The sequence below is a fragment of the Beta vulgaris genome, chromosome 2, assembly GCF_026745355.1.
Source record: "Beta vulgaris subsp. vulgaris cultivar EL10 chromosome 2, EL10.2, whole genome shotgun sequence".
Classification (NCBI taxonomy): domain Eukaryota; kingdom Viridiplantae; phylum Streptophyta; class Magnoliopsida; order Caryophyllales; family Amaranthaceae; genus Beta; species Beta vulgaris.
The window spans coordinates 33,595,365-33,621,458 of NC_079203.1; the positions used below are offsets into that span (position 1 = coordinate 33,595,365).

General features: G+C 42.7%; 3 protein-coding genes across 5 annotated transcripts; 2 read left to right on the plus strand and 1 right to left on the minus strand.

The window, feature by feature from the left end:
- Positions 1-14,184: 14,184 nt before the first annotated feature.
- Positions 14,185-16,867, minus strand: LOC125495191 (uncharacterized). Its single transcript, XM_057392960.1, has 4 exons — positions 15,660-16,867; positions 15,449-15,579; positions 14,951-15,382; positions 14,185-14,844 (listed from the first exon to the last, which is right to left on the minus strand). The coding sequence occupies exons 1-4, from the start codon at positions 16,204-16,206 to the stop codon at positions 14,185-14,187; spliced, it is 1,770 nt and encodes a 589-aa protein (XP_057248943.1). The 5' UTR covers positions 16,207-16,867.
- Positions 16,868-18,813: 1,946 nt separating this feature from the next.
- Positions 18,814-25,630, plus strand: LOC104886900 (glutathione S-transferase L3). 3 transcript variants are annotated; one of them, XM_048638960.2, is made up of 11 exons: positions 18,815-18,981; positions 19,012-19,187; positions 19,286-19,360; positions 19,452-19,512; positions 19,598-19,684; positions 23,352-23,450; positions 23,531-23,636; positions 23,711-23,787; positions 24,046-24,153; positions 24,995-25,075; positions 25,317-25,630. In XM_048638960.2, exons 1-11 carry the CDS (start codon positions 18,973-18,975, stop codon positions 25,335-25,337), a joined length of 900 nt encoding a protein of 299 aa, XP_048494917.1. In that variant the 5' UTR covers positions 18,815-18,972; the 3' UTR covers positions 25,338-25,630. The 3 variants fall into 3 exon arrangements, with proteins under 3 accessions (XP_057248575.1, XP_048494917.1, XP_048494916.1); XM_048638959.2 differs by having other exon boundaries at positions 18,817-19,187; XM_057392592.1 differs by lacking the exons at positions 24,995-25,075; positions 25,317-25,630 and having other exon boundaries at positions 18,814-19,187; positions 23,985-24,056.
- LOC104886899 (proteinaceous RNase P 1, chloroplastic/mitochondrial) lies at positions 20,539-22,771 on the plus strand. Its single transcript, XM_010671430.4, has one exon. It carries the CDS (start codon positions 20,665-20,667, stop codon positions 22,462-22,464), a length of 1,800 nt encoding a protein of 599 aa, XP_010669732.2. The 5' UTR covers positions 20,539-20,664; the 3' UTR covers positions 22,465-22,771.
- Positions 25,631-26,094: the final 464 nt, after the last annotated feature.

The window sequence follows — 26,094 nt, forward strand, 5'->3', positions numbered from 1 at the left end:
GAGGAAGTTTTGGAGGGAATGTATGTTATTTTGTTGGTGGTACAAAACCTAAAGTAATCCTAAATAAATATTAAGTAACCACATTATAAGGGTTTTTTGTCCCAAACTACCTTCAACTTTTATATTTTTGCGAGAAACTACCTTATAAAAAAATTGTTGTCCTAAACTACCTTACTTTTACCATTTTGTTGTTGACAACTACCTTAGGCCGGTTTCCGACGTTGACTTTTGTTTTTTCTGCTTTTTTATTGTCACATTATATCACTTGACCTCTTCAAACCCTTTTTTTAATTTTCCCCACCCTAATTTCCTCATTTTCCGGTGTGCGCGCGCTCTCTCCCTCATATCTATGTGACACTTTGTACCACCAATCTACCATTAAATTCCTCTTCTACTTAAACTAAAATTGAAACAATCACCCTCCTAATTCCCACAAGGGTAATTTTGTTTTTCCCACAATTTTGAACTGAAAAAACAAAAGTCAACGCCGGAAACCGGCATAAGGTAGCTGTCAACAACAAAATTGTAAAGTAAGGTAGTTTAGGACAACAATTTTTTTATAAGGTAGTTTCTTGCAAAAACTTGAAAGTTAAAGGTAGTTTGGGACAAAAAATCCACATTATAAATATAAAAGTAATAACTCCTAAAAGTGACTCATAGAGTCACAGTTTCAGAAAAAAGTAACACATAGTTTCAGTAAAAGTACCTCATTATAATTAGAAAAAGTAACCCCTTATAATTATAAAAAGTAGCCCCCTACTTTTAGTAAAAGTAACGTCTTAGCTTATAAATATTCTTTAATTCAGTTAAACCAACTCATTATTTTTGTTTTTTATGTTCAATATTCATTCACAAAAAATTAATGTTAACAATCACTCACAACCTTTTTATTTTTTTACATTAGTGAATTAATATATCTAAATTCATCTAACTGTTGAATTTTTCACATTTAAGTTTAACCATAAATAAAGTACGAATGGAGTATCTAATAGAATAACAAATTTTGACATTAACGCACGCATCGCGTGCATATGAAGGCTAGTATTATGAGACGGAGGGAGTATCATTTCTTTGAAAATCATAGAAAACCTTATGTAAGAATAATTAGAATGACCAATTTCACTTCAAAAAGCGAACAAGATCCCAAGGTATATCGAGATAAAACTACCTTCTCAATCCAGAGAATATAATTTGTTGATTGCCGTGATATTTTTAGCCAAAGTCAGTGAGAATGCGACTTAGGGGTGTAAGTTCGGTTTTTGGTTTGGTTTTAGGTCAAAACCAAACCAAACCGAAATAAATTCGGTTTTGAAATTTCCAAACCAAATTCAAACCGAAATTCGACTCAATCCAAACCAAACCAAACCAAAATATGAAACCAAAAACCAAACCAAACCAAACTAAACCGGATTTTTTTTATCTTTTAAAATCCAAACCAATTTTTTTTCATATTCCAAAATCCAAACCAAACCGAAATGAAATTAAATCAAACCAAGATAAAAACCAAACCGAATTTAAACCAAACTTTTTGATAATTTGTATTTTAAGTGACAATATTTTTGTATTTTCGTAATTAATATTAAAAAAAAGAAACACAAAAAAATAATAGACTAAATTAATATGTTAAGTGACAATAATTCGGTTTTTTCGGTTTTCCAAAACCAAAACCAATCCAAACCGAAAAACCGAAAAAATAACTTTTTTGAATCCAAACCAAACCGAATTTCAAAAAAACCAAACCAAATTACTAATTCGGTTTGGTTTGGTTTGGTTTTTGGTTTTTAACCAAATAACTTACACCCCTAATGCGACTATATTTGTTAATGACTTTTATACATTGACTTCTATTGGCTTGATATTTAGGTTGGTTCAATTGATGGGTCATATTCTCAACTTGTGCGCCATTAGGGTCGTTTTAAAAATGTCAGTATGACAATAATAGTATCTAAAGAGAAAAAAATGAATGTTAAGCAATTATAGTATGCTAAGATATAAGGGAGCATTTTAGTTGTCATGACCCATGAGGTAAAAGGAATGAAATCAAGAAAGGTGTAAAGAGGGAAAAAAAAGAAACTCCTTAAATGTTCATTGTTGTTTGGTTTGTACAAGGTCATTTCTCTTTCTTCCACCTCCTACCTTTCTTCCACCATAACACCACCACTTCCTCCCTCCCTTACAGTGTCTCCGTCAACCCTTCCAAACCCTAGTAGCGTCGCGCGCCGCCGCCCCTCCCCCTCCCTTTCCCTTCCCATCGCATCACACACTTCTCCCTTTCCGCTTCATGCTACACTATCACCCCTCTCCTTTCCCTATGCCGCTTCCTCTCGCTCCCCTTCCTTGTGTCGCCTCCTCCCCCTCCCCTTCTTGCCGCCTCACCTGCGCCACTTCCCTTTCAGGCTTCAGCCATGAGGCGGTCATTGGATGCGTTGCACTTCTCCCATTTTTTCTAGGGTATGTGATAAACGGTGAGTTAGGTAGTGGATGGCAAAGGCGGTTTCTGGGTGAACAATGGTTTGGTTGGCTTGGAGGCGATGAGGTGTTATGCGGTGGTGGTTGGGTGGTAGTTGAGTGGTTGGTTCAAGTGGTGGTTGGGTAGTCAAGGAGATAGTCAATGTGAGTCAAAGAAAGGATAAGTGAAACCTTAGAGCGAGTGAGGATATGAGAATAGAGGACTTTAAGGATAAGGGGAGGGTAAAAAGTTCTAGAAAATGGAGTAAATAAGATTCCCTTACCTTTTCATAATACCACTAAGGCCCTAACCAAACCCCCCCCCCTTTTTTTTTTTTGCTAAAGTGAAAATATATATTGCAAACCAATCTCAAATCAACAACCTACAGAGCAACCAAGGGGAGACAAACCAACTAGATTGGACCCTCTACCCCTAGGCCCTCAGACCCCATTTACCTACAGACATTAACAGCAAGCTCCCTGAGCCATCCTCTATTAGCTATTGACACATTTTTTTGGGAGAACACTATAGCATCTATCTATAACATCTTTCTGTACTCTATGCACTATATTATTTACAGTAGACACAGACTAGGACCAATACACTTCATTTCGACTTCTTCATATATGATAAACCAAAGCTCCAAGCACCATAGCATAGACTTGCTTCTTAAACTTTGTTTCCCTGCACCTGCTGATCCATTGCATAATTGACTGCACAGTCATGTTACTCAGCTGTATCCCCATCCATGTAGCAATCCTTCTGAATATAGACTTACTATAGTTGCACTCAAAGAACAAGTGCTTTTGAGTCTCCTCATGCATTCCACAGATCAGACATTGGTCTGTTGTTGCAACTCCCATGTCATATAATCTCTTTGTAGTCTGTAACCTGTCTAATTGCATCAGCCAAAGGAAGAGCTTTGGGATAATCATTCTCTCCCATACATATTTATCCCAGTGTATCTTGGTGAAATCACCTGTCAATATAGTATATATTGACTTAACAGAATAGTCATGCATATTCTGTAGCACAGCCACATTGAGTTTTCCTTTAAGTACATCTTTTACTTCACAAATCTTCTTCCAATACCAGCTGCACCCTTGTGGAGGTTTATAATCCCACCAATTTTCATTCTTCACATATAGTTCATTCACCCACTTGATCCAGAGATTATCTTTTTTGTTTTCCAGAGCCCAAGCATATCTCCCCATAGTAGCCATATTCCAACACTCTAAGTTCCTCACCCCTAAGCCTCCAGCATTCTTAGGTCTACAAACCTTCTCCCAAGCTACATAACCTCCCCTGCTACTGAAATAATTGTCTGACCAAAGATAGGCTCTACACACCATTTGTATTTCATGAATAACCTTCTTTGGCAAGACAAACATTTGAGACCAGTACACTTGTATACTTAGTAAAACAGCATTTACTAATACCAGTCTACCCTGGTAAGAAATGTTCCTACTACTCCAGCCTCTCACTCTTGCTGTCATTTTCTCCACTAGCACCATACACTCTTTCACCCCAACCTCTTGTGGCTTATTGGGACCCCAAGGTACTTAAAAGGCATTTTTCCTCTAGTGAAACCTGAAGCATTCAGAATTCTTTGAACTTCTTCTTCCTTCATGCCTGCTGTATAAACTTCTGTTTTGTTTTCATTTACCTCCAAATCTGATACATCAGAGAAGTGTTTGAACCCTTGAAGCATCATGTATACAGATTTGAACTCACTTTTACTACAAACGATGAGATCATCAGCAAAACTCGGGTGGTTTAGCTTAATTCCAGAGCATCTAGGATGGAAATGAAAATTAGTTTCCTCCCCTATCATCTTCAATGTTCTAGACAGATAGTCCATCCCAATCACAAACAGTAGAGGTGACATAGGATCACCTTGTCGAAGACCCTTCTTCCCAGGAAAGTAGCCACAGCAACTCCCATTAATCACTAAAGTATAATGAGGTGATCTAACACACTCCATAATCAGCTGTGTGAATTTATCAGGGAATTTGAGTGCCTTTAGCAAATTTTCAATAAAATTCCAGTCCACTGAATCATAAGCTTTCTTCAAGTCCATCTTAATGATGCAGCTATGACTAGCCTTGTTCCTACCATACCCTTTCACCATATCTTGGCAAATCAGCACATTATGAGCTATGAACCTCCATTTGATGAAGGCCCCCTGGTTCTCAGCAATGATCTCTGGTAGTATCTTGCTTAATCTATTGCAGATAACTTTAGTGATAGTTTTATATATCACATTACAGCATGCTATTGGTCTATATTCAGTAACATGTCCTGGACATTTCACTTTTGGCACTAAAGTGATAAGTGTGTTATTTACTTCTCTCAGAAGTTTTCCATTCTGAAAAAATTCTTTAACTGCTTGAATTACTTCATTCCCCACAATGTGCCATGAGTCTCTGAAAAAATGGGTTCCAAACCCATCAGGACCAGGGGATTTTTCTCCAGGAATAGAGAATAACACTCTCTTGATTTCATCACCTGTCACAGGTTCCAAAAGGCTATGCTGATGCTCTTCAGTAAGAAATTTGCCTCTTTCCATAATCTCCTGACTTATTCTACCCCCTTGCTCTTTTGCTGTACCCAGTAACTTCTTGTAATACTCAATGAAAGCTTCATTCACTCTTTCATTCTCTTTCCAAACTCCAGAGCTATCATGAATGCCATATATTGTATTGTGAAGTCTTCTCTGCTTGATAGCTTTGTGAAACAAAGCACTGTTCTCATCACCTTGAGCAATCCATTCTACTTTTGCTTTTTGTCTCAAGAAAGATAGAAAATTCTCATGAATTCTCCTATAATCAGCTGCTGCCTTTGTTTCCATCTCTCTGTTGCTCAGATCATTATTTTCCATGAGCTTCCTCTGACATTCCACCAGCTTTTCAAGGGCCTGAGCATCAGCAGTTTGGATATTTGCAAACCCTTCCTTATTCAGCAGCTTCATTTCCTTCTTTACCTGCTTCAATTTCTGGACTACACAGAACATTGCAGAGCCAGTAACATTTGTGGACCATGCATCCCTAACCCTTCTCTGAAAATCAGGAGCATTACTCCACATCTTATAGTATTTAAAAGGCTTGTTCCCCTGCACTATTTACTTATGGACTCTCACTAATATTGGGCTATGATCAAATAACCCTTCTGGCATGAACCAAGCTTCAGAAGTAGGAAACATCTCCAGCCACTTATCATTACATAAAGCCCTATCCAACTTACTGAAGACTCTGGCCTCACCCTCTTGTTTATTATTCCAGGTGTAGTATGCTCCAGTAGATTTGAGATCACTCAAACCACATCTAGCTACACATTCTCTCAGAGGCAACAACTCTGCTTCTCTCACATTCCCACCCATTCTTTCCTCTCTATGCATCATACAGTTAAAGTCACCTAAAACAATCCATGGTAGGTGTATCCGTGCTTCAAAATTCATCAGATCCTTCCATAGACCCTCCCTTCTATCAGCCTGATTAAATGCATAAACGAAAGTACAGAAGAATTTTGTTTTACTACTCACCCCTTCAACCATACAATGTATTACTTGAGCTGACATTGCTAGAATATTGACATGGAATGATAAAGCATTCCATGCTATTATAATTCTGCCATTCTGGTGATAAGCTGAGTTAGAGCAAAAACACCACCCACTAAATAGCCTTTTATACATTTCTCCCATCTTATTAACTTTTACCTTAGTCTCAATGAGACTAACTAATCCCAGGGCTCTAGTGTTTAGCAAATTTTTACATCCAGTTGCTTATTAACACTAGAGATACCCTGACATTCCAACAAATAATGCTATCCATTCTCATTTGGAGAGTTCCCTCTCCCTTGCTCTCCATCCCTTGCTTCACAAACAATTTTCCCCACAATGAGTTCCTCATTCTGTAAGCTATCCAGTATATCAAAGGCATTTTGTGTGGTTATCCTCTGAGGCTCCTGCACCCTAGCTCTAACCTTCACTTGCTTCTCAGCTTCATTTTTATCCTCCACCCTGCTTGGTGCTGGAATTATAATTTGTTTAGCAGTTTGTTTTTGTTGCCAAATCTTCCTACTCACCTTTTCACCCTTGTCCCTACAGTCTTCCTGTGTATGTCCCACTTTTTTACAGTTACCACAAATAGTGGGTCTCCATTCATACTTGATCTCATAAACCACCTCCACTCCTTTCTCATTTATGAAGTTCAATTGATCAGGAAAATCCTGATTCACTGCAACTTCAATCATGACTCGAGCAAATTGGAGCTTCTCTCTTTTCTCAGTGGCTTGATCGACCTTGATATACTTCCCCACCGGGCTCACCAGCTTCCTTAAACATGATGTATTCCAGTATTTAAAATCCACCATCACCTGTATCCATATGGGGAGAACTTCAAAGTTCTGTTTCATCACATCCATATCAGGATCCCAGGCCTTGACAATGAGAGGCTTATTATCAAAGAAGTTAGCACTCCCACTTAAGACCTGATCTCTGCATTCCATCGTTGTAAATCGCACTATGAATACCCCTCTCTTTAACATATTTACCTTATCCACCTTCTTGTTTCTCCATATTCTTCTCACAAATCCTTCCATCACCAATGGTGGTGGGTTTGCACCAATCACATAGCATATGATTGATGAACTCCAGAAATCCACCTCATGCTGAACATCCTTAAGTTCAATTTTCACAGTTTCTCTCATTGTATTATTCCTATTAACCTCCTATATACATCTATCATCATCAATAGGGTCAGAGTTTACTGAACATACCTCATTATCTGAAAATTGCAGTATCGGAATAGGTTCAACCTCCCTCACACTTCGATCAGCCCAGCTAAGCTTACTCCGCTGTTCCTTATCGATCTTCTCAGCACTCGTATTCATCGAGGATAACCATTCCGAAAACATCCTGTGTGATTTCTGAGTTCTCTGCAGCTCTACCACATCATTTTCTTCATTACCATCCCTCATTTCTACCTCCATTGCTTGCACACCAAGCAATTCATCCATTGACTTCGTCTTCTTCGCATTCGAATCCGAAACAGGTCCTTTTGGTTTACTATGTGATTTCTGTTGTTTTGATGTTCTCGCCATGGCTAAGATGATTGCATCTAAAGAAGCTCAAAATTTCAGAAATCGTTACTGTTTCATTGAATACCTAGAGAGAGGAGAGAGTTTCTCTCTCTAAAAACCCTTGGCTTTAATTGCCTTCTTTGTACCAAACCCCCCTTAATATGAGTTAAACATCTAACATCTAATAGTGGGTATTTTGATCCTTTCAGTAACCTATTAAGGATAGTGGTGTCTTTTAGTGTAAGGGAGGTTGGTGGCAGCACACATGTCATGCTATTATTTGTCCAAACAATATTACTTTTGCAATTTAAAACTTGTATATCTCTAAAATTATATTTTTGAAAAATATAATAATATACGAATATTCATATATTTTTATTCTCTACAAATAGACACCTATTTTGATATAATTTCATCATATTTTTATTTTATACTTCTCTAACTATTATTTAGATATGTAAAAAAAAAAAAAATACAAACACTATTTGTATAAAACACTATTTGTGTAAAAGATTATTTGTTTATACACAAATAATATATTGTGTGTACCTATTTGAAGTATGTTTGGGCCCATTAAATCCCCCAAGAGTCCTATGCCATGTGGCACCGCCACCTAAGCTCCGTGGGTCCCACCTATTACAGCATGGCTAGCAAGCATTAGGAGATTCAAGGGTCCTACAAAAATCACTCTTGGAAAGGTGTCACCACCAATCCCTAGGTGAGCTGTCCCATCCAGCAGATCTTTTCCTAGGGGTTCTCACCACTATAAATACCTCTTGTCCCATCAATGCAAAGGTATTGAATTCTCACCTAACTATCCTGAGTTTCTCACTCTAGACTCTCTCTCTACCTCAATCATCAACTGACTTGAGCGTCGGAGGGGCGATCCCGGAACAACCCCGGGGTAGTTTTCCGTGTTTTGCAGGATTCCGGTGAATAGATAACCAGCTCTGCTCAGACTAAAGGACTTGCTCAGTACAGACCATTAACCTTAATTTCTAGACAGAAACAGTTTGGCGCCGTTTGTGGGGATAGTACAAAAAGTTACTTCGCCACCACTCAACAAAGTTCACCTGCTGCTCAGCAGGACTTAATCCCAGTGCTATTCAGCAATGGCACCATCCAAAAACGCCCGTAACAAACAGTCTACTCAACCCCAAAGGTCCGAGAGGGAACCTTCACCACCACAACATAGGAGGTCAGCACGAACCCAATCTCCCTCGGTTCATACATTGGATCCTAACCTGGAATTGTCTCAAGATCATCAACCATCCCCCTCTCGGGAAATACAGCATGTTGACCCCCAACCACTATTCACAACCGATATAGCACTCATAGCAACTCAACTGCAGCAGACCCTACAACATATCATCATGCAAATGCTGACCACCCTTCAGCAGGGACAGGGTCAGAACCAACTCAACCTCCAGCAACGGGATGATAATGTCCTGAGACAATCTCAGAGGGAAGAGCATGACCCCCGCTCTGCTCGTGGCCAGCCTAAACGGCAGAGGTCAGCAACCAAGGAGCCTGTTCGATCCCAAAGAGAACCATCAAGGCAGGATGATCGGCAACCTAGAGAGAGGTCAGCCCGCCGTGAATCCGCCCTCAGGCAGGAGGAAACCCATGTCTCCAAATCGCCGAGGGGCAACCCTCGTCGTAAGCCAGAGGATGCCCGACACTTCCTCAATGAGAAGCGCCGTAGTCAGGGGTATGATGCCCGCCAGCTCCTGGATCGAAAAGCAGCTTAGCGAGAAGGACAGGGCGACTCGGCACAATCCAAGCCTCCAAAACTAGGCAACGGAAGCTTGAAGTTCATGACCCTGTTCAGCCGAGAGATCATTGACACCCCTACCCAAGGAAAAGTCAAAACGCCCCCGATCGAGCAATTTGCGGGCCTGACCGACCCTGAGGATCATATGGCTACTTACAAGGCCCAAATGAGCGTGCAGACCAGCTGCGAGGCTACATGGTGCTGATTCTTCCCTACCACGCTGAAAGGGCTCGCGCTGAACTGGTTTCAAGAGTTACCGGCCGGAATCATCACTGACTTCGCGGTACTCGAAGATATGTTTACCCATCAGTTCGTGGCTGGAAAAAGGCAAAAGAAGACAAGCCTTCATCTCATGGGGGTCAAACAAGAAAAGAATGAGAGCCTAGCCGACTACATAAAAAGATTCAATGAAGAATCTCTGAAGGTGTCCGACCTGCAGGACGCAGTAGCGTTCGCTGCTCTCATGTCCGGATTGCAACCTGGTCGGCTCACATGGACATTAGCTGAAAGCGAAGTCAAAACCTTTTCCGAGGCCATGGCAAAGGCCCATAGATTTATCCAAGCGGCGGACATCTGTCGTCACTCGGAAGAGGGAAGTAAGAAGAGAAAAGAAGAGGGCAGCCATAGGGACCAGCCCAAGCAACTGAATACGGGTGGTAGGTCAGACCGATTTACGGAGCATGGGAACGACCCCCGTTTCAACAAGAATCGGAGAGAAATCTATTTGGACATCAAGAACAAGTCTATGCTACCTCATCCCCCACCTATCCGGACCTCAGCCTATCGGCGACACAAGAGCCAGTGGTGTGAATACCACCGAGAGTGTGGTCATACCATAAAAGATTGCAGAGAGCTGAAGAAAGGACTGGATAACCTGGCCGACCAGGGAAAGCTGAACCGCTATCTCAAGCACACCAGCGAAGAGAAGAGGAAGCAGAAGGTCGGTCAGTCTAACAGTGGAGATACGGAGGGATTCATCGGTGTCATAGCAGGTGGCTTCGCCTCAGGAGGCCTAACCGGCCGAGCTAGGAAAGCCCACCTCCAAAACCTCAAGCATCAAGTATTGGAAGTCAAGACGAGCCGGTCGGATTGCCCCATAATGACGTTCGGGGCCAGCCGGTCGGTAAACGTACCCCACGATGCCCCCTAGTCATCGAGCTCAAAGTGGCCAATTCCCGGGTGAGGCGTGTGTTGGTCGATAGTGGGTCATCGGCCGATATTATCACACTGGAATGTCTGAAAAAGCTGAAGTATAGTGAGAAGGGTGTCACACCCCTCGACCAGCCACTCATAGGCTTCGGGGGTAACTCTGTGCATCCGGTCGGATCGATAAAGCTCCCCACTCGGATGGGCGAGAAAGGCAAAGGAAGAGCACAAGAGCACAAGTAGTGGAGGTGCTCCGAGAGTATCAAGACGTGTTCGCCTATGAAGCCTCGGAAATGCCTGGTCTTAATCCCAAAATTATGTGCCATGAACTTAACATTAAGGAGGGATACAAGCCGGTCAAGCAAAAACTAAGGCATCAGGGCCTGGAAAGATGCAAAGCTGCGGCGATCGAGGTTAAAAAGCTACTCGAAGCGGGTTTCATAGAAGAATGCCAGTACTCGGAATGGCTGGCCAACGTAGTACTGGTCAAGAAGCCGAGCGGGGCTTGGCGTATGTGTATGGATTTCATAGACCTGAACAAGGCCTGTCCGAAAGATAACCACCCTCTGCCCAGAATTGATAGGCTGGTCGATTCTACGGCTGGCCATGCCCTCTTAAGCTTCATGGATGCCAATGCAGGCTATCATCAGATTCCGATGGCAGAGCACGACCGAGTACATACCGCCTTCACCACCCCTCAAGGGGTTTATTGTTACAAAATGATGCCATTCGGCCTGAAAAATGCTGGGGCCACCTACCAGCGGACAGTCAACAAAATTTTCAGTGATCAGTTGGGTCGGAACATAGAGGTGTATGTTGACGACATGATAGTCAAGTAGCAAAGCCCACTCTGATCATCCAGCCGACCTGACGGAGACTCTGAGCACGTTGAGGAAGTATCGCATGATGCTCAACCCTAAGAAATACGTCTTCGGGGTAAAAGGGGGTAAATGCCTCGGATTTCTGGTGGATGAGAGAGGCATTGAAGCCAACCCTGATAAAATCAAGGGGGTGCTCGAGATGAAGTCCCCTCGGAATGTCAGAGAAGTGCAACGCCTCACTGGTTGCTTAGCTGCACTCGGACGATTCTTATCCCGGTCGGCTGACAAGAGCTTGTTCTTTTTCAAGGCCCTTAAAAGAAAAGAATTCACATGGGACGAAGAGGCCGAATAGGCCTTCACCTCCCTCAAGCAACACCGCTCAACGCTTCCGAAGCTCATGTCCCCCTTGCAGGGGGAAACATTGTTCATCTAATTGGCAGTATCAGGATACGCCCTCAGCGTTGTGCTGGTGGCCGAAAGGGAAGGGGCCCAACAATCGTGCTACTTCATTAGCCATGCCTTCCGAGGGGTAGAAGCAAAATACAGCGAGGTGGAGAAGATGGTCTTCGCCCTCGTCATGGCTAGTCGAAAACTGAAGCCCTACTGTCAGGCCCACCAGATCAAAGTCCTCACCGGACAACCCCTTCACAAGGTAATTGAAAGCAGAAACCACTCCAGTCGGATGACAGATTGGGCCGACCAACTGGCTGACTTCGGTTTAGAATATGAGCCTTGAAGGGCCATAAAAGCCCAAGTCTTGGCTGATTTCATAACAGAATGCACAACTCGGCCCCCGGTCGGCCAAAGAGAGGAGTGGGAGTTGTTCGTAGATGGTTCTTCCACCAAGTGGGGGTGCGGAGCAGGGCTAGTGCTCAAACCCCCGGTCGGAGAAAAGATGGAGTATGCTATCAAGTTTGAGTTCCTGGGGTCTAATAATGAAGCAGAGTATGAGGGTCTCATACTGGGACTTCAACTCTGCATTTTGGCAGGAGCTACAGTAGTTGAGGCCCGATCGGATTCCCAACACATAGTGAGTCAGGTCTCAGGAGAGTACGAAGCAAAGGAAGACAACATGAGAATGTATTTGGCCAAAATCCAGGAATTCGTTAAGAAGCTCTCTCATTTCCATATCAGCCATATACCAAGGTCGGAGAATCAGCAAGCCGACGCCCTAGCTCGCATGGCCAGCTCAGCAGAAGGATCGGCTCATCGGACCATCATGTGGGAGGTGCTTCACCAGCCCAGCATAAATGCTAAGGAGCAGCTGGCCCTGGATAGGACATCCACCTGGATGGACGAAGTGGTCAGATATTTAAGAGATGGAACCCTCCCAGCAGAGGTTAAGGAAGCCGAGAGGATCAAACACCGAGCCGGTTGGTTTTTATGGCATGATGAACAGCTCTACAAAAAATCATACACGCACCCGCTGCTGAAATGCGTAACTCCCGAAGAAGGAAACTACATCCTAAGGGAGATACACCAAGGGGCGTGCGGAAGCCATCAGGGTGGAAGGACAATAGCTGGAAAAGCTCTGAGGGCAGGGTACTACTGGCCTACTCTCAAGGCAGATGCGCAAGAACTGGTGAAGAGGTGCCCTTCTTGCCAAATCCACTCGGATATTCCTAGAGCTCCAGCCACCCCCCTCACCTCCATCCAAGCAGTTCTACCGTTTGACAAGTGGGGCATGGACCTCCTCGGTCCCCTCCCTCCGGCCTCGGGTCAGCGCAAGTTCTTGATAGTGGCGATAGACTATGTCACCAAGTGGACAGAAGCCGAGCCACTCGCCTCCATCACTAACAAACAAGTGCAAGCCTTCATTTGGAAAAATATAATCACAAGATTTGGGGTACCCAGAGCCCTAGTATCAGACAATGGTCGGCAATTCAACAGCGGACCAACTCGAAAATATTGTGCTCGTTTCGGCATACAGAGCAGGTTCTCAGCAGTATCAGGACCACAAACCAACGGTCAAGCTGAAGCTGCCAACAAGATAGTGCTCAAAGGGATCAAAAAGTCCTTGGATGCAGCAAAAGGGGCTTGGGTAGACGACCTACCTGGAGTTCTCTGGTCTTCTCGGACAACTACTAAAGAAGCAACTGGGCACTCCCCGTTCGGCCTGGTATATGGTAGTGAAGCGGTCCTGCCAGTAGAAGTTGGCATCCCATCACCTCGGATAACCTTCTATGACTTCGAGAAAAACGAAGAAGAAAAGCCTGTTAACCTCGATCTACTACCAGAAACAAGGGGCAATACCTTACTAAGGTCAATCCGCTACAAACAGAGAGTGACTCGGCAATTCAACCGTCGAGTTAAAACGAGTCCCATCCAGCTCGGAGATTGGGTGGTCAGGAAGGTCGAAGCAACAGGGATCTCACACCTCAAAGGCAAGTTGGGGGCTAACTGGGATGGTCCTTACAAAGTCACCAAGGTAATCAAGCCTGGCACATTCCAACTGGAAAACCCTGAAGGCATTCCATTTGCTCGGCCATGGAATTTGGACAACCTCAAGAAGTTCTATGTCTAATGTTCGTCAATCACAATTGGGACATATATATAAGATGTAAACTGACCAAGTGTGGCATGTAATTGCTCGGACCATTTCAGGTCAAATATATGTGAAGACTTAACCAGTCTGTTTCAATTTATGTAAAGACTTAACCAGTCAGTTCCAATTTCGAATTTCGACTTTAACCAATCAATTCTGATCAACTCTATCAAAACATGACTTAACCAGTCCGGAAAATAACTATACTTGAGCAAAAATGTTAGAAAAGTAATTGCAATTGACAAACCCAGAAGTGGTCGGACTAAACAAGAGAAAGAAATAGCTTTTTTCATTCATATAATGAGTTGGTTACAAGCTAAGGCTTGGTACTACCAAAGCAAACTAATGCAAAATAGATAAAGAGAAAAGCTTAGGCAACAGGGGGGTCGGTCTGCTCATTAGTACTCTCGTTGAGCTCCTCGGACCTCGCCACCCCTTGGCCCTGGTCCTCCTCGACGGCCTCCTCCGCAGCCTCCTCAACTTCCGCGGCCTCCTCGGAGCCTTCGGATAAATAAATGTTTAGCTCAGCGATGATGGCCTGGTCTTCAGCGTCCTGCAGAGTCTTGTAGCTTGCCATAGCCTCGGACCAAGAAAAGCACGGATGGGATTTGGCCAAGGCCTCCTTTAGGCGCTTCAGAGCATCATCATGCCCCATCTTCTGAGCAATCGAGCCGACCTGGTTGACGAATGTCTCACAGGCCTTGGTTTCTTTCCATGCTGCAAACCATTCGTCACCAGTCTTCGGCTGCTTCTCCAACTCAGCCAAGGCGGCATTCAGCTCGGCCACCTTGTTCAGCGCAGCAGCTGCCTGCTCGTCGGCAGCTAGCTTGGCCAGTTCGGCCTCCTCTTTGGCCTTAATCAGTGCGGCCTTCTCCAGAGCACATCCATCCCGCTCGGTCTGGAAGTCCTCCTGGTCGCGCTTGATGCAGCGCTCGGCATTGGCGAGGTTGGCCCCGGCTATTCTCTGGCCCTCCTTTGCGGCATGAAGCTCGTCAAAATGCTTCTTGCCCTTGGCCTCCAGAGTCGCCACCTTCCCGGCCGGCAACGTTGGCCAACCGAGCAGAGAACTGAAATGAAAAGCAGCAGTCAGCAAGTTAGAAACAAAGCAAGACTGAAACGAAAAGAATGGGGCTCACCTCGACCCAGCAGTGGAACAGGTCGTCTGTCTCCTGAGGTCCGCTGGTCGCAGCGATGTGCTCCTTGTCGGCAGGGCTGTAAGGGCAGTCTACTGCATTTGTCCAACGGGTGTCTAGCCCGCGGATATCTAGTTCGGCAAAGGACTTGGTTAAAGCCAAGCTGAGCTCCTCTGGATCGTCGTTCGGCCCATGAGGAGGAGAAGACGACGTGTATTGGGGACTTCTGATGGGGCGGAAGTCGTCGGAATGGAGGGAAATGCGAGTCCCCTCGGACCTATCAGCTCGCTCCTCTGGCCGAGGACTGTTTACCTCCACGGACTTGGCCTTCTTCGTCCGTTCGACCTGGGCTTTGGCCAACGCCTTCTTGGTCATGGCCACCTTCTCCGGAGCCCTCTCTTTTCTCTTTTTCGAAGCCTTGGGCTTCGAAGGATCCTGCAAAGCAATGGAGTCAGTCGGACACAAAAAGCTCAAGATGATTCAAAACTGTAGAGAATTTACCTTAGGCTGAGGAGGAGTGCTAATCTTTTTCGCCTTCATCTCGGCCTTGAGCTGAGCCGCCCTCATTGCTGCATAGTTGAGCTTGTCTGCCATGTCCGGATCGGATTCCAAGAGGTAGGCAAGGGAAGACGCTGCAATAAAAGCAAAATTAAAAAAAAAATGAAAAATGGCAAAAGCAATAGCAAGCGAAATAACCACCTCGACCGATTACCCTTGGGAAATGTTCTGCTCAGCCCGACCGCCGACAACAGATGCTCATTTTTTAATAGGCGGCAACTCGGTAGCCAATTGCTGGCCACATAAACCGCTCCCCCTTGAACTATTTGGGCCTCGGTTTGCATGTAGATAGTTGCAACCGCCTCTTCCTCCGACAATTCCGGAACCCTGAAGTTCAGCTCATGGTTCGGCTCTACCTCAGGTCGGACAGTGGGAACCCCCCAGTCTCCTCCGTAGAAAACAAAGGCGAACTCCCTCCTAAATCCTTTCTGAGATGTGGGCAAGTCGAGCACCGCTTTGTATCCTTGCCGAGCCTGGAAGTACCACCAGCCCGGGCCATTTTCTCCCGCCATCATCTCGACCAGTTTGAACATATGGCGCCACAATGTGATGGTGGGTCGGACGCTTAGCATTGCACAAAGTGTCTGAACAGCTATGATTCCCCCCCAGGAGTTCGGGAAAATCTGACTTATAGTCAGGTTATACGCGTTAAGGAGATCCTTCACGAATGGGGTCAGAGGAAATCGGAGCCCCATCTCCATTGATTTGTAATATACAGCAGTGCAACCTGGAGAAGGGGTCAGAACAGTATGGAAGGCCTCCGGTCAGACCAACATGTAAGGGTCCCTTATTTGAAACCTCGTTGCTTGTCCCCTCGGATCATCGAGAAAGGCCTTCATCAGCGAGGGCAAAGGAAACTTCGACCCGGGGCCCCTTTTGGATCCAAATCCGAAAACTCCGGTCGGCCTGAAGTGGATGTCTCTCCTTCGCCATCAGACATGGTTACCCTCACTACACCATCATCAAGGTATTTGTCTAAGTAACTAGCTTTGGAAGAAAAGGCCAGGGACACTTTCCAAGGGAAGGGAATAGCGGCCTCGGCCTCTTCTTCTACTGACGATGAGGGGCTCGGGAGCAGAACCGCGTCGGGAACGGCCGAGGGGTCGGAGCAACTTATTAAGGTTGACACCAGCGTTATTCCCATCCCCCTCACCTCCTCGGACAGATTGTAGGGAGGTGAGGTAGGAGGTGTCACCGGCTCGGACGATTCTCCCATTATTGTATAGACAAGGGAGTTGGTCGAGGTTATTAAAAGAAAAAGAAAAAAAGCTAAAGAAACAAAAGCGTACCTGGTCGGACGATTGGAACCGGAGAAACCGCTTGAAAAAGTTAGAGAGAAGCGAAGAGCTTTTAGAGAGAGAAAGTTTGTAAAGTTTTGAAGGATTACACAAATGATTTCTCTCTCCTCTCCGTACATATATATAGGCGTGCCTCAGGACGTGTCCCTTCATGGGCCTATTAAATGCTTCTAGATGGCACCGTTTCCGCCTCGAAAAGGCGGCCCATGGAAGATGAAACGTCGAAATTTTTGGGAAGCTCCGTCCAGCTCAACTACCCAGCTGACAAAATGCCATGTGGCCAACCCCACTGATTTGCAGCTCAATGTCATCCGCTCGGTCGCGACGGCAGCCCCCTCAAGGATGTCGGTCGGACAAGAAGACAGTCTCCAAGATTCCTTCACTTAGTCAAATTAGCTAAGTGCTAGGAAGCACCTGGTCGGCCTTTCCAGGGCTTATTAGCCCCTGTCCTAGCTGCGCCCGTCAATCCATAACCTGGTCGGTCAACATGAGGCTCCCTCACCCCTTGTCCAACCAGGTCTCTGCAAGTTTCCTTCACTTTAAGTGCTAGGAAACACCTGGTCGGCCTCTCCAGGGATTGTTAGCCCATGTCCGAGCTGCGCCCGTCAATCCAGAATCCGTTCGGTCAACATGGGGCTCCCTTACCCTTTGTCCGACCAGGTCTCTGCAAGTTTCCTTCACTTAGTCAAACTAGCTAAGTGTTAGGAAACACTCGATCGGCCTCCCCAGGGCTTGTTAGCCCCTGTCCGAGCTGCGCCCGTCAATCGATAACCTGGTCGGCCAACATGGGGCTCCCTTGCCTCTTGTCCGACCAGGTCTCTACAAGTTTCGTTCACGTAGTCAAATTAGCTAAGTGCTAGGGAACACCTGGTCGGCTTCTCCAGGGCTTGTTAGCCCCTGTCCGAGCTGCGCCCGTCAATCCAGAACCCGGTCGGTCGGAATGGGCTTCCTCACCCCTCGTCCGACCAAGTCTCTGCAAGTCTCCCTCACAGACGCTGAGCGGGGAGATATGGAACCTGGTCGGTCACTCTAGGGACCCTTTATCCCCTTGACCGAGCAGGTCTCCTCTTCACCCTGTACTCGGACAAACTGAGTACAAGGACCTCCGTCGGTCAGTCTGGGGCTCAGCTCATCGTCCGAGCAGGTCTCTCCATCCTTTGCATGGTCTAAGCTAAGGGATAAGGGCACCTGGTCAATCCTTGTCCGACCAGGTATCCCTCCAAGGATTCCCGACCAGTTCTCAAAGAGCTCCTCTATGCCGACCAGGTACCACCAGGGACTCCTGATCGGCCTCTATACCACAAGCCAAAGAACGGTCGGATATCACGGACCAGGTCGGCACTCGTCCGACCAGGTCCCCTGTCAACTACCTCCTAAGGAGGTCAGCAGCAAGATCAAGAATGAGGAGGAGTTAATTACGCCACGAACGAGCTTCATCCGGTCGGACGGCTCTTCTGCCCCTTCCTGGCGTGGGGCTAAATGTTTGGGCCCATTAAATCCCCCCAAGAGTCCTATGCCATGTGGCACCGCCACCTAAGCTCCGTGGGTCCCACCTATTACAACATGGCTAGCAAGCATTGGGAGCTTCAAGAGTCCTACAGAAATCACTCTTGGAAAGGTGTCACCACCAATCCCTAGGTGAGCTGTCCCATCCAGCAGATCTTTTCCTAGGGGTTCTCACCACTATAAATACCTCTTGTCCCAGCAATGCAAAGGTATTGAATTCTCACCTAACTAACCTGAGTTTCTCACTCTAGACTCTCTCTCTACCTCAATCATCGACTGACTTGAGCGTCGGAGGGGAGATCCCGGAACAACCCCCGGGGTAGTTTTCCGTGTTTTGCAGGATTCCGGTGATTAGATAACCAGCTCTGCTCAGACTAAAGGACTTGCTCAGCACAGACCATTAACCTTAATTTCTAGACAGAAACAAAGTATATCTTTGTTTCTTATTGGACCTATGTGATGTCTACGAGATTTTGGATGATAATAGAAAAAATATATGATTCGGTCTGACAATGAAAATTAGAACACAAAATGTCTACGAGTATGATTTGAAACGAGAATAAGCAATAGACTCTTAAAATAAATTCAAGAGCATAATAGCCTACGGGATAACTCCTCATCAAAGCACGGCCTAAAAGTGAATTGCTGAAGCAAGAACTGAAAATGGCAACTTCAGGATTGATTTTTGTTTCTCCATCAACCTCACAATTTCTCAGCTCACAATCACATTATTCAATTACCTCTATTCTTCCATTAAACCCCATGAAATCAAACACACTCTCAATTCTTCCTCTTCCACAACACCCTCATTTTCTCTCTCTTCACCTCAAAATCCAAAGAAAAGCTATCATCACTGCTGCAAATATTGCTTCCACTGGGTATAATTTAGTTAACTACTAGATATTTTCAGTTTAATCATGATATATATTCTTTAATTTTATTGGTTTAATTGGATTTATCTCTGTAAAATAAAAAGGAAATTGGAAGATGATTTACCACCACCTCTTGATTCTACTTCAGACCCACCTCCAATTTTTGATGGCACACCAAGGTTCTGCTACTAATTTCATAAATTCTTAATTTTGAATCAATTAATTTGCTTAATTTCGATTTGATTTGTTTACTTGTTGTGGGTTTTGAAGGTTGTATATTTCTTACACTTGCCCATATGCTCAACGGGTATGGATTACCCGTAATTGTAAGGTAATCTGATAAATTTACAATTCTACCCTTTTCATCTAAAAATAATGAAATAATGGTGTTTTCTTTTTGGGTTATTTGACAGCAGGGATTACAAGATAAAATAAAGTTGGTGCCTATTGATCTCCTAAACAGGCCATCTTGGTATAAACAAAAAGTCTACCCTCCTAATAAGGTAAACAAAATACATATTTCCGTTTGACATCTTGCACTTTCGAGATAGAGATTTTTTTTTTTTTTACGTAATACTCCCTCCGTCCTCTGTTAGTTTACCCCTTTCTTTTGCATAGAGTTTTAAGAGGAATAGTATTGTGGGGCATATAAATAGAGAGAAAATATTATTTATACTTAAAGTTGAATATATGTGTGATGAAAAGTTTTGTGGTCTCATTCCAAAAATAGCAAAAAAAAGAAAAGGGTAAACTAATAAGGGACACCCTTAAAAAGAATAGAGGTAAACTAATAGAGGACGGATGGAGTATTTTATGAGTTAGTTAAGTCAACTTATGCGAGGTTTCAGTTTGTCATGGTATTTATTCATAGAAGAAAAGGTTTACTACATGAAAATATATTCATCTTCGAAATTAACTTTACTCATAAATTATGTGACAATTCTAAAATAAATATCATATTTCATTCGTTTTAAATTAAATGAAAAATTTATCATTTTAGGTTGTTTCAAAATGAACGATATTCGTTTCTCTCTTCTCCTAAATCTAGACCTTACCTCTCATTTAGAACCAAACGGAGAAAGTAACACAATTATAAAATCGAAAGAGTGCGTCTTTTCACCTAAAAACTTGCAGAGCAAATTAGATCTAATTAGGTAAAATATTAAGTGAAATCAAAACTGATCAAGTAGAATAAATATAATAATAATAATTTGGAATTAGACTATACACTAGTCTAATTCAATTTAGTCTAATAAGTTCTACATATATTTAATCAGATTCTTTTTTTTAAAAAAAATAATTTCAAGATCAAAGGACTATCAAGGTTTTTGTGTACCATTTGATCTTTTTTTATTTTATTATTATGTAGAAAACCCTAAATGAAAAGAAGAAAAAAGAAAAAGACAACATAATCCTGAAACTCCATTAGAACTCCCCCATCAACTATCAAGTTACAATTCCTGCTGATTGCTTTTGCAACATCATGTCCAAACTACCCATCTTGATGAGCATTCCTCGTTTCAATCCAACTCACAACCGCCCAATTTTCTCTCTCCTCCAAATCTGCAACAATTGCAATTACAATCACACTTATTCTCATGTTCTTCCTCCTCGTTTCAATCAATTCTCCTCCCTTAAAAAAACCAACTTTAATTCCAATGATTTCCCACCATTTTTCTCCACCTTAGCAGTTTCTGCAACTTCTTCTTCTTCAATCCAAACAGACCCTTCATCCAATTCTTCTTCTGTTGCTCAAACTTCTGAATCTAGACGAAGAAGAACGAAGAAATCCCGTTATGAATCACCTGAGAACATATTTAAGCGCAAACTTGACATGTGTTCTAAGCACAATAATCTTCAAGAGGCTCTTCAATTATATAACAGTGCAAAAATTGATGGTATTCCTCTATCTATCCAACATTATAATGTGCTTCTGTATTTGTGCTCTTTATCTGCTGCTGATACTAGTAGTAGTAGTTGCTTTGATAGTTTAGAGAAGGGTTTTGCGATATTTAAAGAGATGGGTGTTGGCAACATTGCACCGAATGAGGCTACATTTACTAGTTTGGCTAGATTAGCAGCTGCTAAGAAAGACCCAGAAATGGCATTTGATTTAGTTAAGCAGATGAAGGGTAGTGGTGTTTCTCCTAAGCTTAGGTCGTATGGGCCGGCGTTATTTGGATTTTGTGAGAATAGGGATGCTGATGGAGCTTATAAGGTCGATGCTCATATGGTGGAATGTGGGGTAGTGGCTGAGGAGCCTGAACTTTCTGCTCTATTGAAGGTGAGTGCGGTTGCGAGGAAGGGAGATAAGGTGTACGAGATGTTGCATCGACTGCGAGCTAGTGTGAGGCAGGTGTCTGAAGAGACTGCTAGGATAGTGGAAGATTGGTTTTTATCGGAGATGGCTGGTGGTGTTGGGGTGGAGGATTGGGATGTGGTAAGGGTGAAGGAAGGTGTAAGTAAGGGTGGAGGAGGGTGGCATGGGCAAGGCTGGCTTGGTAGTGGTAAGTGGAGTGTGGTTAAGGCCGAGATGGATAAGAAGGGTGTGTGTGGTTCCTGTGGTGAGAAACTTGTATGTATTGATATTGACCCTAAAGAGACTGAAAGTTTTGCTAGTAAATTGAGTTCCTTGGCATGCCAAAAAGAAAAACGGGCTAAATTTTTGCAGTTCGAGGAATGGCTTCAAACTCACGGGCCTTTTGATGCAGTTGTGGATGGTGCCAATGTAGGCTTAATCAATACACATACCTTTAGCTTTAGGCAGCTTAGTAATGTAGTAAATCAATTACAACGAATTAGCCCTTCAAGGAAATTGCCTCTTGTCATTCTTCACAGAAGCCGTGTGTTTGGTGGCCCAGCTGAAAATCCTAATACGAAGAAGTTGTTGGACAGCTGGTGGAAGGCTGGTGCACTTTATGCTACCCCACAAGGTTCAAATGATGACTGGTATTGGTTGTACGCTGCTGTTAATTGCAAGTGTTTGCTGGTTACAAATGATGAGATGAGAGACCACTTGTTTCAGCTGCTAGGGAATAGCATTTTTCCGCGCTGGAAGGAAAAGCATCAGGTCAAGATGACGGTCTCGAAAAGTGGTCTTGCCCTTCACATGCCTCCACCGTATTCTATTGTGATACAAGAATCTGAAAGAGGTTGTTGGCATATACCTACTGTAACAGGTGATGATCTCGAAACACCTAGACAGTGGCTCTGTGCTACGAGAGCCACTAGGATTAGATCCAAGGTTCCTGGAAAATTGTCCAATATCTTCGCAACAGGATAATCACATCATGGATAGAAACTAAGAGGGGCGATAATACTGGAATGTATTGCTGATGGTTATTGTTCTAGTTCCAGTTGTTTACTGGAAGTGGTGATACTTTGTGATTTTTTTTTTTTTTGGGGGGGGGGGGGATTGATAATACTTTGAGATGATAGCTCTTAGCATGCAATATTTGTCTTATGTAGGGAAAGAGTTTCCCTTGGTTGTTTCTTTCTCCCCTCAAATATAAAGAACTTTCCAGATTTTTCAAGCACATCTCATCCTAATGTCTGCAGCACTGCAATGTCAAGAGTATTTATCTTTTATCTTTTTTTTGTGATACCCACCTTCAAGTATTTTGTCAAAAACCAAGCTACAAATTGCTGGCGAACCTATTTGAACAATGGATTATAATATCTGTGAATGCCTAATGTGCAATGCAATTGTGAATGTGTTCTTCAATAATAAGAGGAACGGAGATACTGAGACGTATTGGTAGTGAATCATGAGCAGGGCATCTGAATGTTGAAATAGATGTTCTGTTATGTCATTTTTTGGGCATTTATTGAAATTGCTTTATTAAAATCCCCCTCAACAAAAGAAATCGCTTTATTGAAAAGAAACAAACTGATAGCTGTATATGGCTTAGTTTCACAGAGAAAAATTGCAAAGGAACATAAAACTTGAAACCGATTTACGGCTTTAGCAATATCCGAGGGAAAGCATGAACAACAGAACTTAAATTTGTCCATCCCTTTTGAGATCTTTGAATATTGTTGATTTATTGAGTCCATAGGGACAAGATTAATAATTTTGGTGGCCTATGACCTCTTTACTTTCAAAAACAGTTTCCGGATGCAGCTTTATTTTATTAACTAGTATCGTTGCAATTCAAATCAATGTCACAGGTTCCATCATTAGAGTACAACAATGAAGTTAGAGGAGAGAGCCTTGATTTGATAAAGTTTATCGACAGTCACTTTGAAGGGCCGTCCTTATTCCCCAGTGTATGCTTTAGAAGTTATAGTCTTGCATGATTTTGTAATTATTTTTTATATTTCTCTATTGCTAATGCTTCATCTTGCAGGATTCTGCAAAGCAGGACTTTGCTGGTGTACTCTTTTCTTATGCTGGTTCCTTCCACAAAGCTGCAACTGCTTCTTTCAAGGAGGAGAAAATTAACGCAGAAACCGGTATATGAAAGACTGAACTATGTGTTGTTTTATTTGTTGATGGCATCTTCAGTATCCTTATTTATCTATATCAGGTGTTGCCTTCGATTACATTGAGGAGGCTCTTTCCAAGTTTAATGATGGCCCTTTTTTCCTGGGTCAGTTTAGTCTGGTAAGTGCCAAGAAAATAAAATATGCTTCAGATAGATAGGTGTATGATTTTTAACCTATCTACTTAATGTTACTGAACAACACACATATGGCATACACAAGTTTGAGGCTTTTTAAATTGCTGCTTATCTCTCCTCATCTGAAGAAACATACTCTTGTTCACCTTTAGATTTTAACCAGATTTTCTTTTGCCATCAGATGGTGTGCAGGGTTAAATTTTTTTTTTCTTTCATCGACTCTTTTAAATAAATTATTGCAGGTTGATATAGCCTATGTCCCATTCTTTGAAAGATACGTCCCCTTCTTGTTAGATGTGAAGAAATACGATCTTACAGCTGGGAGACCTAAAATTGCAGCGTGGCTTCAGGTATAAATTTTGAACTTCAATATTTTTCTATAATCTGTTTTTTCGAAATTAAGTCTCAAAATTCAAGAGAAAAAGGTTGTTCAAGGTTTTACTTGGTTACCTGGCCCAACCTATTCAGAAAAAGTGAAAAACATATGAGATTCTGTACAGATTCACCCTCTGTAACTTTTAGAAGTTTCTTCTAATGTCCTGCAGAAAGTTGTGAGTGAAGTGAAGGCAAAAGAAAATCCTCTAATTGTAAAGCCTTGTTTGGCTTCTGAAAATTCTGATGGTGATCATATGTTGTTCATTTGCCATTTTGATGTATGGTGTATCTGATCTTCGATTAGTGCTTGTTTGGTTGACATAAAAAAATCCATTTGAAGTTCGTAAGAGGATGTGAGGTTGTTTGATTGGCAAAAATAAAGGATGATGCTACACAAAATGAAGGAAGTTGCTTACTTCCCATAACCAAGCAAACCACTATTTGCACTTTTATGGAATTGGAACTACAAGGGATAAACAACTTCCGAGAAATACTACTTCTTATGCTCAACCAAAACGACCACTTAGAGTGTCTCTTAGCATTCTATGTTATTTTGTTGGTCTACCAAAACGACCACCGCTTAAACATTTTAGTCAATATTTATTAGTTAGTTTGACACTGTTGAGAATAAAAGAGTTGTGGGCCTGTGGCTACTGAATGTTTATTTGAATGTGACTCCTGCCTGTCAGTTGAGATTGTCTTGAGTGGGTTCTTGTACAATATATATGGATCGACGGATTGTTCAAATGAAATGAACTGATTTTTCGAAACAAGAGTTCTGGGTACTGAGTTGATAATATGAACTGACTTTTGCAGGAGATGAATAAAGTTACTGGATACAAGCAAACTAAAACGGATCCAAAGTTGCTTGTTGAAAGTTACAAGAAGCGGTTCCTGGTATTTTATCTTGCCATCCTCTAAGATGATTTTGTAGTGCACAATGTAGCGTGGAAACAAATGAGATTTCGGAATTCCATCCATTTTGTGGTTTTAAAGCATTAAAACAGTTTCGGGTTTGGATGATAAAAACTTTTCAGAAACTGGAAAACCTCAAGTCGGAGAAGTTTCCGTGCTCCATAGTTACTGCATATATTTTGGATAAGTTTATTACTTACCCATTTTTGTTACTCCTTTGCAGACCTCTAACACCAGTGATTGAAGCTGAGCACAGGAAAAGCTTCTTTATGTCTATTTCTATAAAGCCAGAAAGGCATCGATGATTTCATGTCAAATGGATTTGATGGAAACTGGTGCTAGACTGCTAGTGCGACAACCAGCCATTTAGATGCAGTAGCTGCCATTTTGGCAAATCATTTTTTCGCATCATTTGTGTTGAAAAGCTAACATTTCAAATACCTAAGCTAAAATTGAATTTAGAGTACGAATATATATCGATAAAATATTATTATAAGATTTTGACAATAAAAGTTCGGAACTAAAATATTACAAGAAGGCTTGATTGTATTAGTGATTGATTCATAATTTACATTCTAATCCAGAATACACAAGTAAAGATAAATAAAATTTGCTTAATGATAACTCTAATAAGTTTCAATAAGCAATCTCTTGTTTGAATGGTATTTTATCACAAATTTCTAAAATGTTAAAATTTATCAACCAAGCTTACCCGATATAATTACTGTAATGCTTTGTTATTCACATGGCTTTGTCATCCTTGACCACTCCCCCAAATCCAACTTTATTGTTGCTTCTTATGCTAACATTGGTGTTAATTTTAACAAACCCAGTAGGTGGACAAACCCAACTAATGAAAGACATTGTGAAAGAAAGATAACTAATACAATTCTAGATAGCGAGCCGAAAATTCTAGATGATAGAAAAAAAATTGATTGTATATAAATGTGCTCCTAAGTAAGTAATCAAATCATCGTATCTCCATTTTTTTAAAGGTAAGT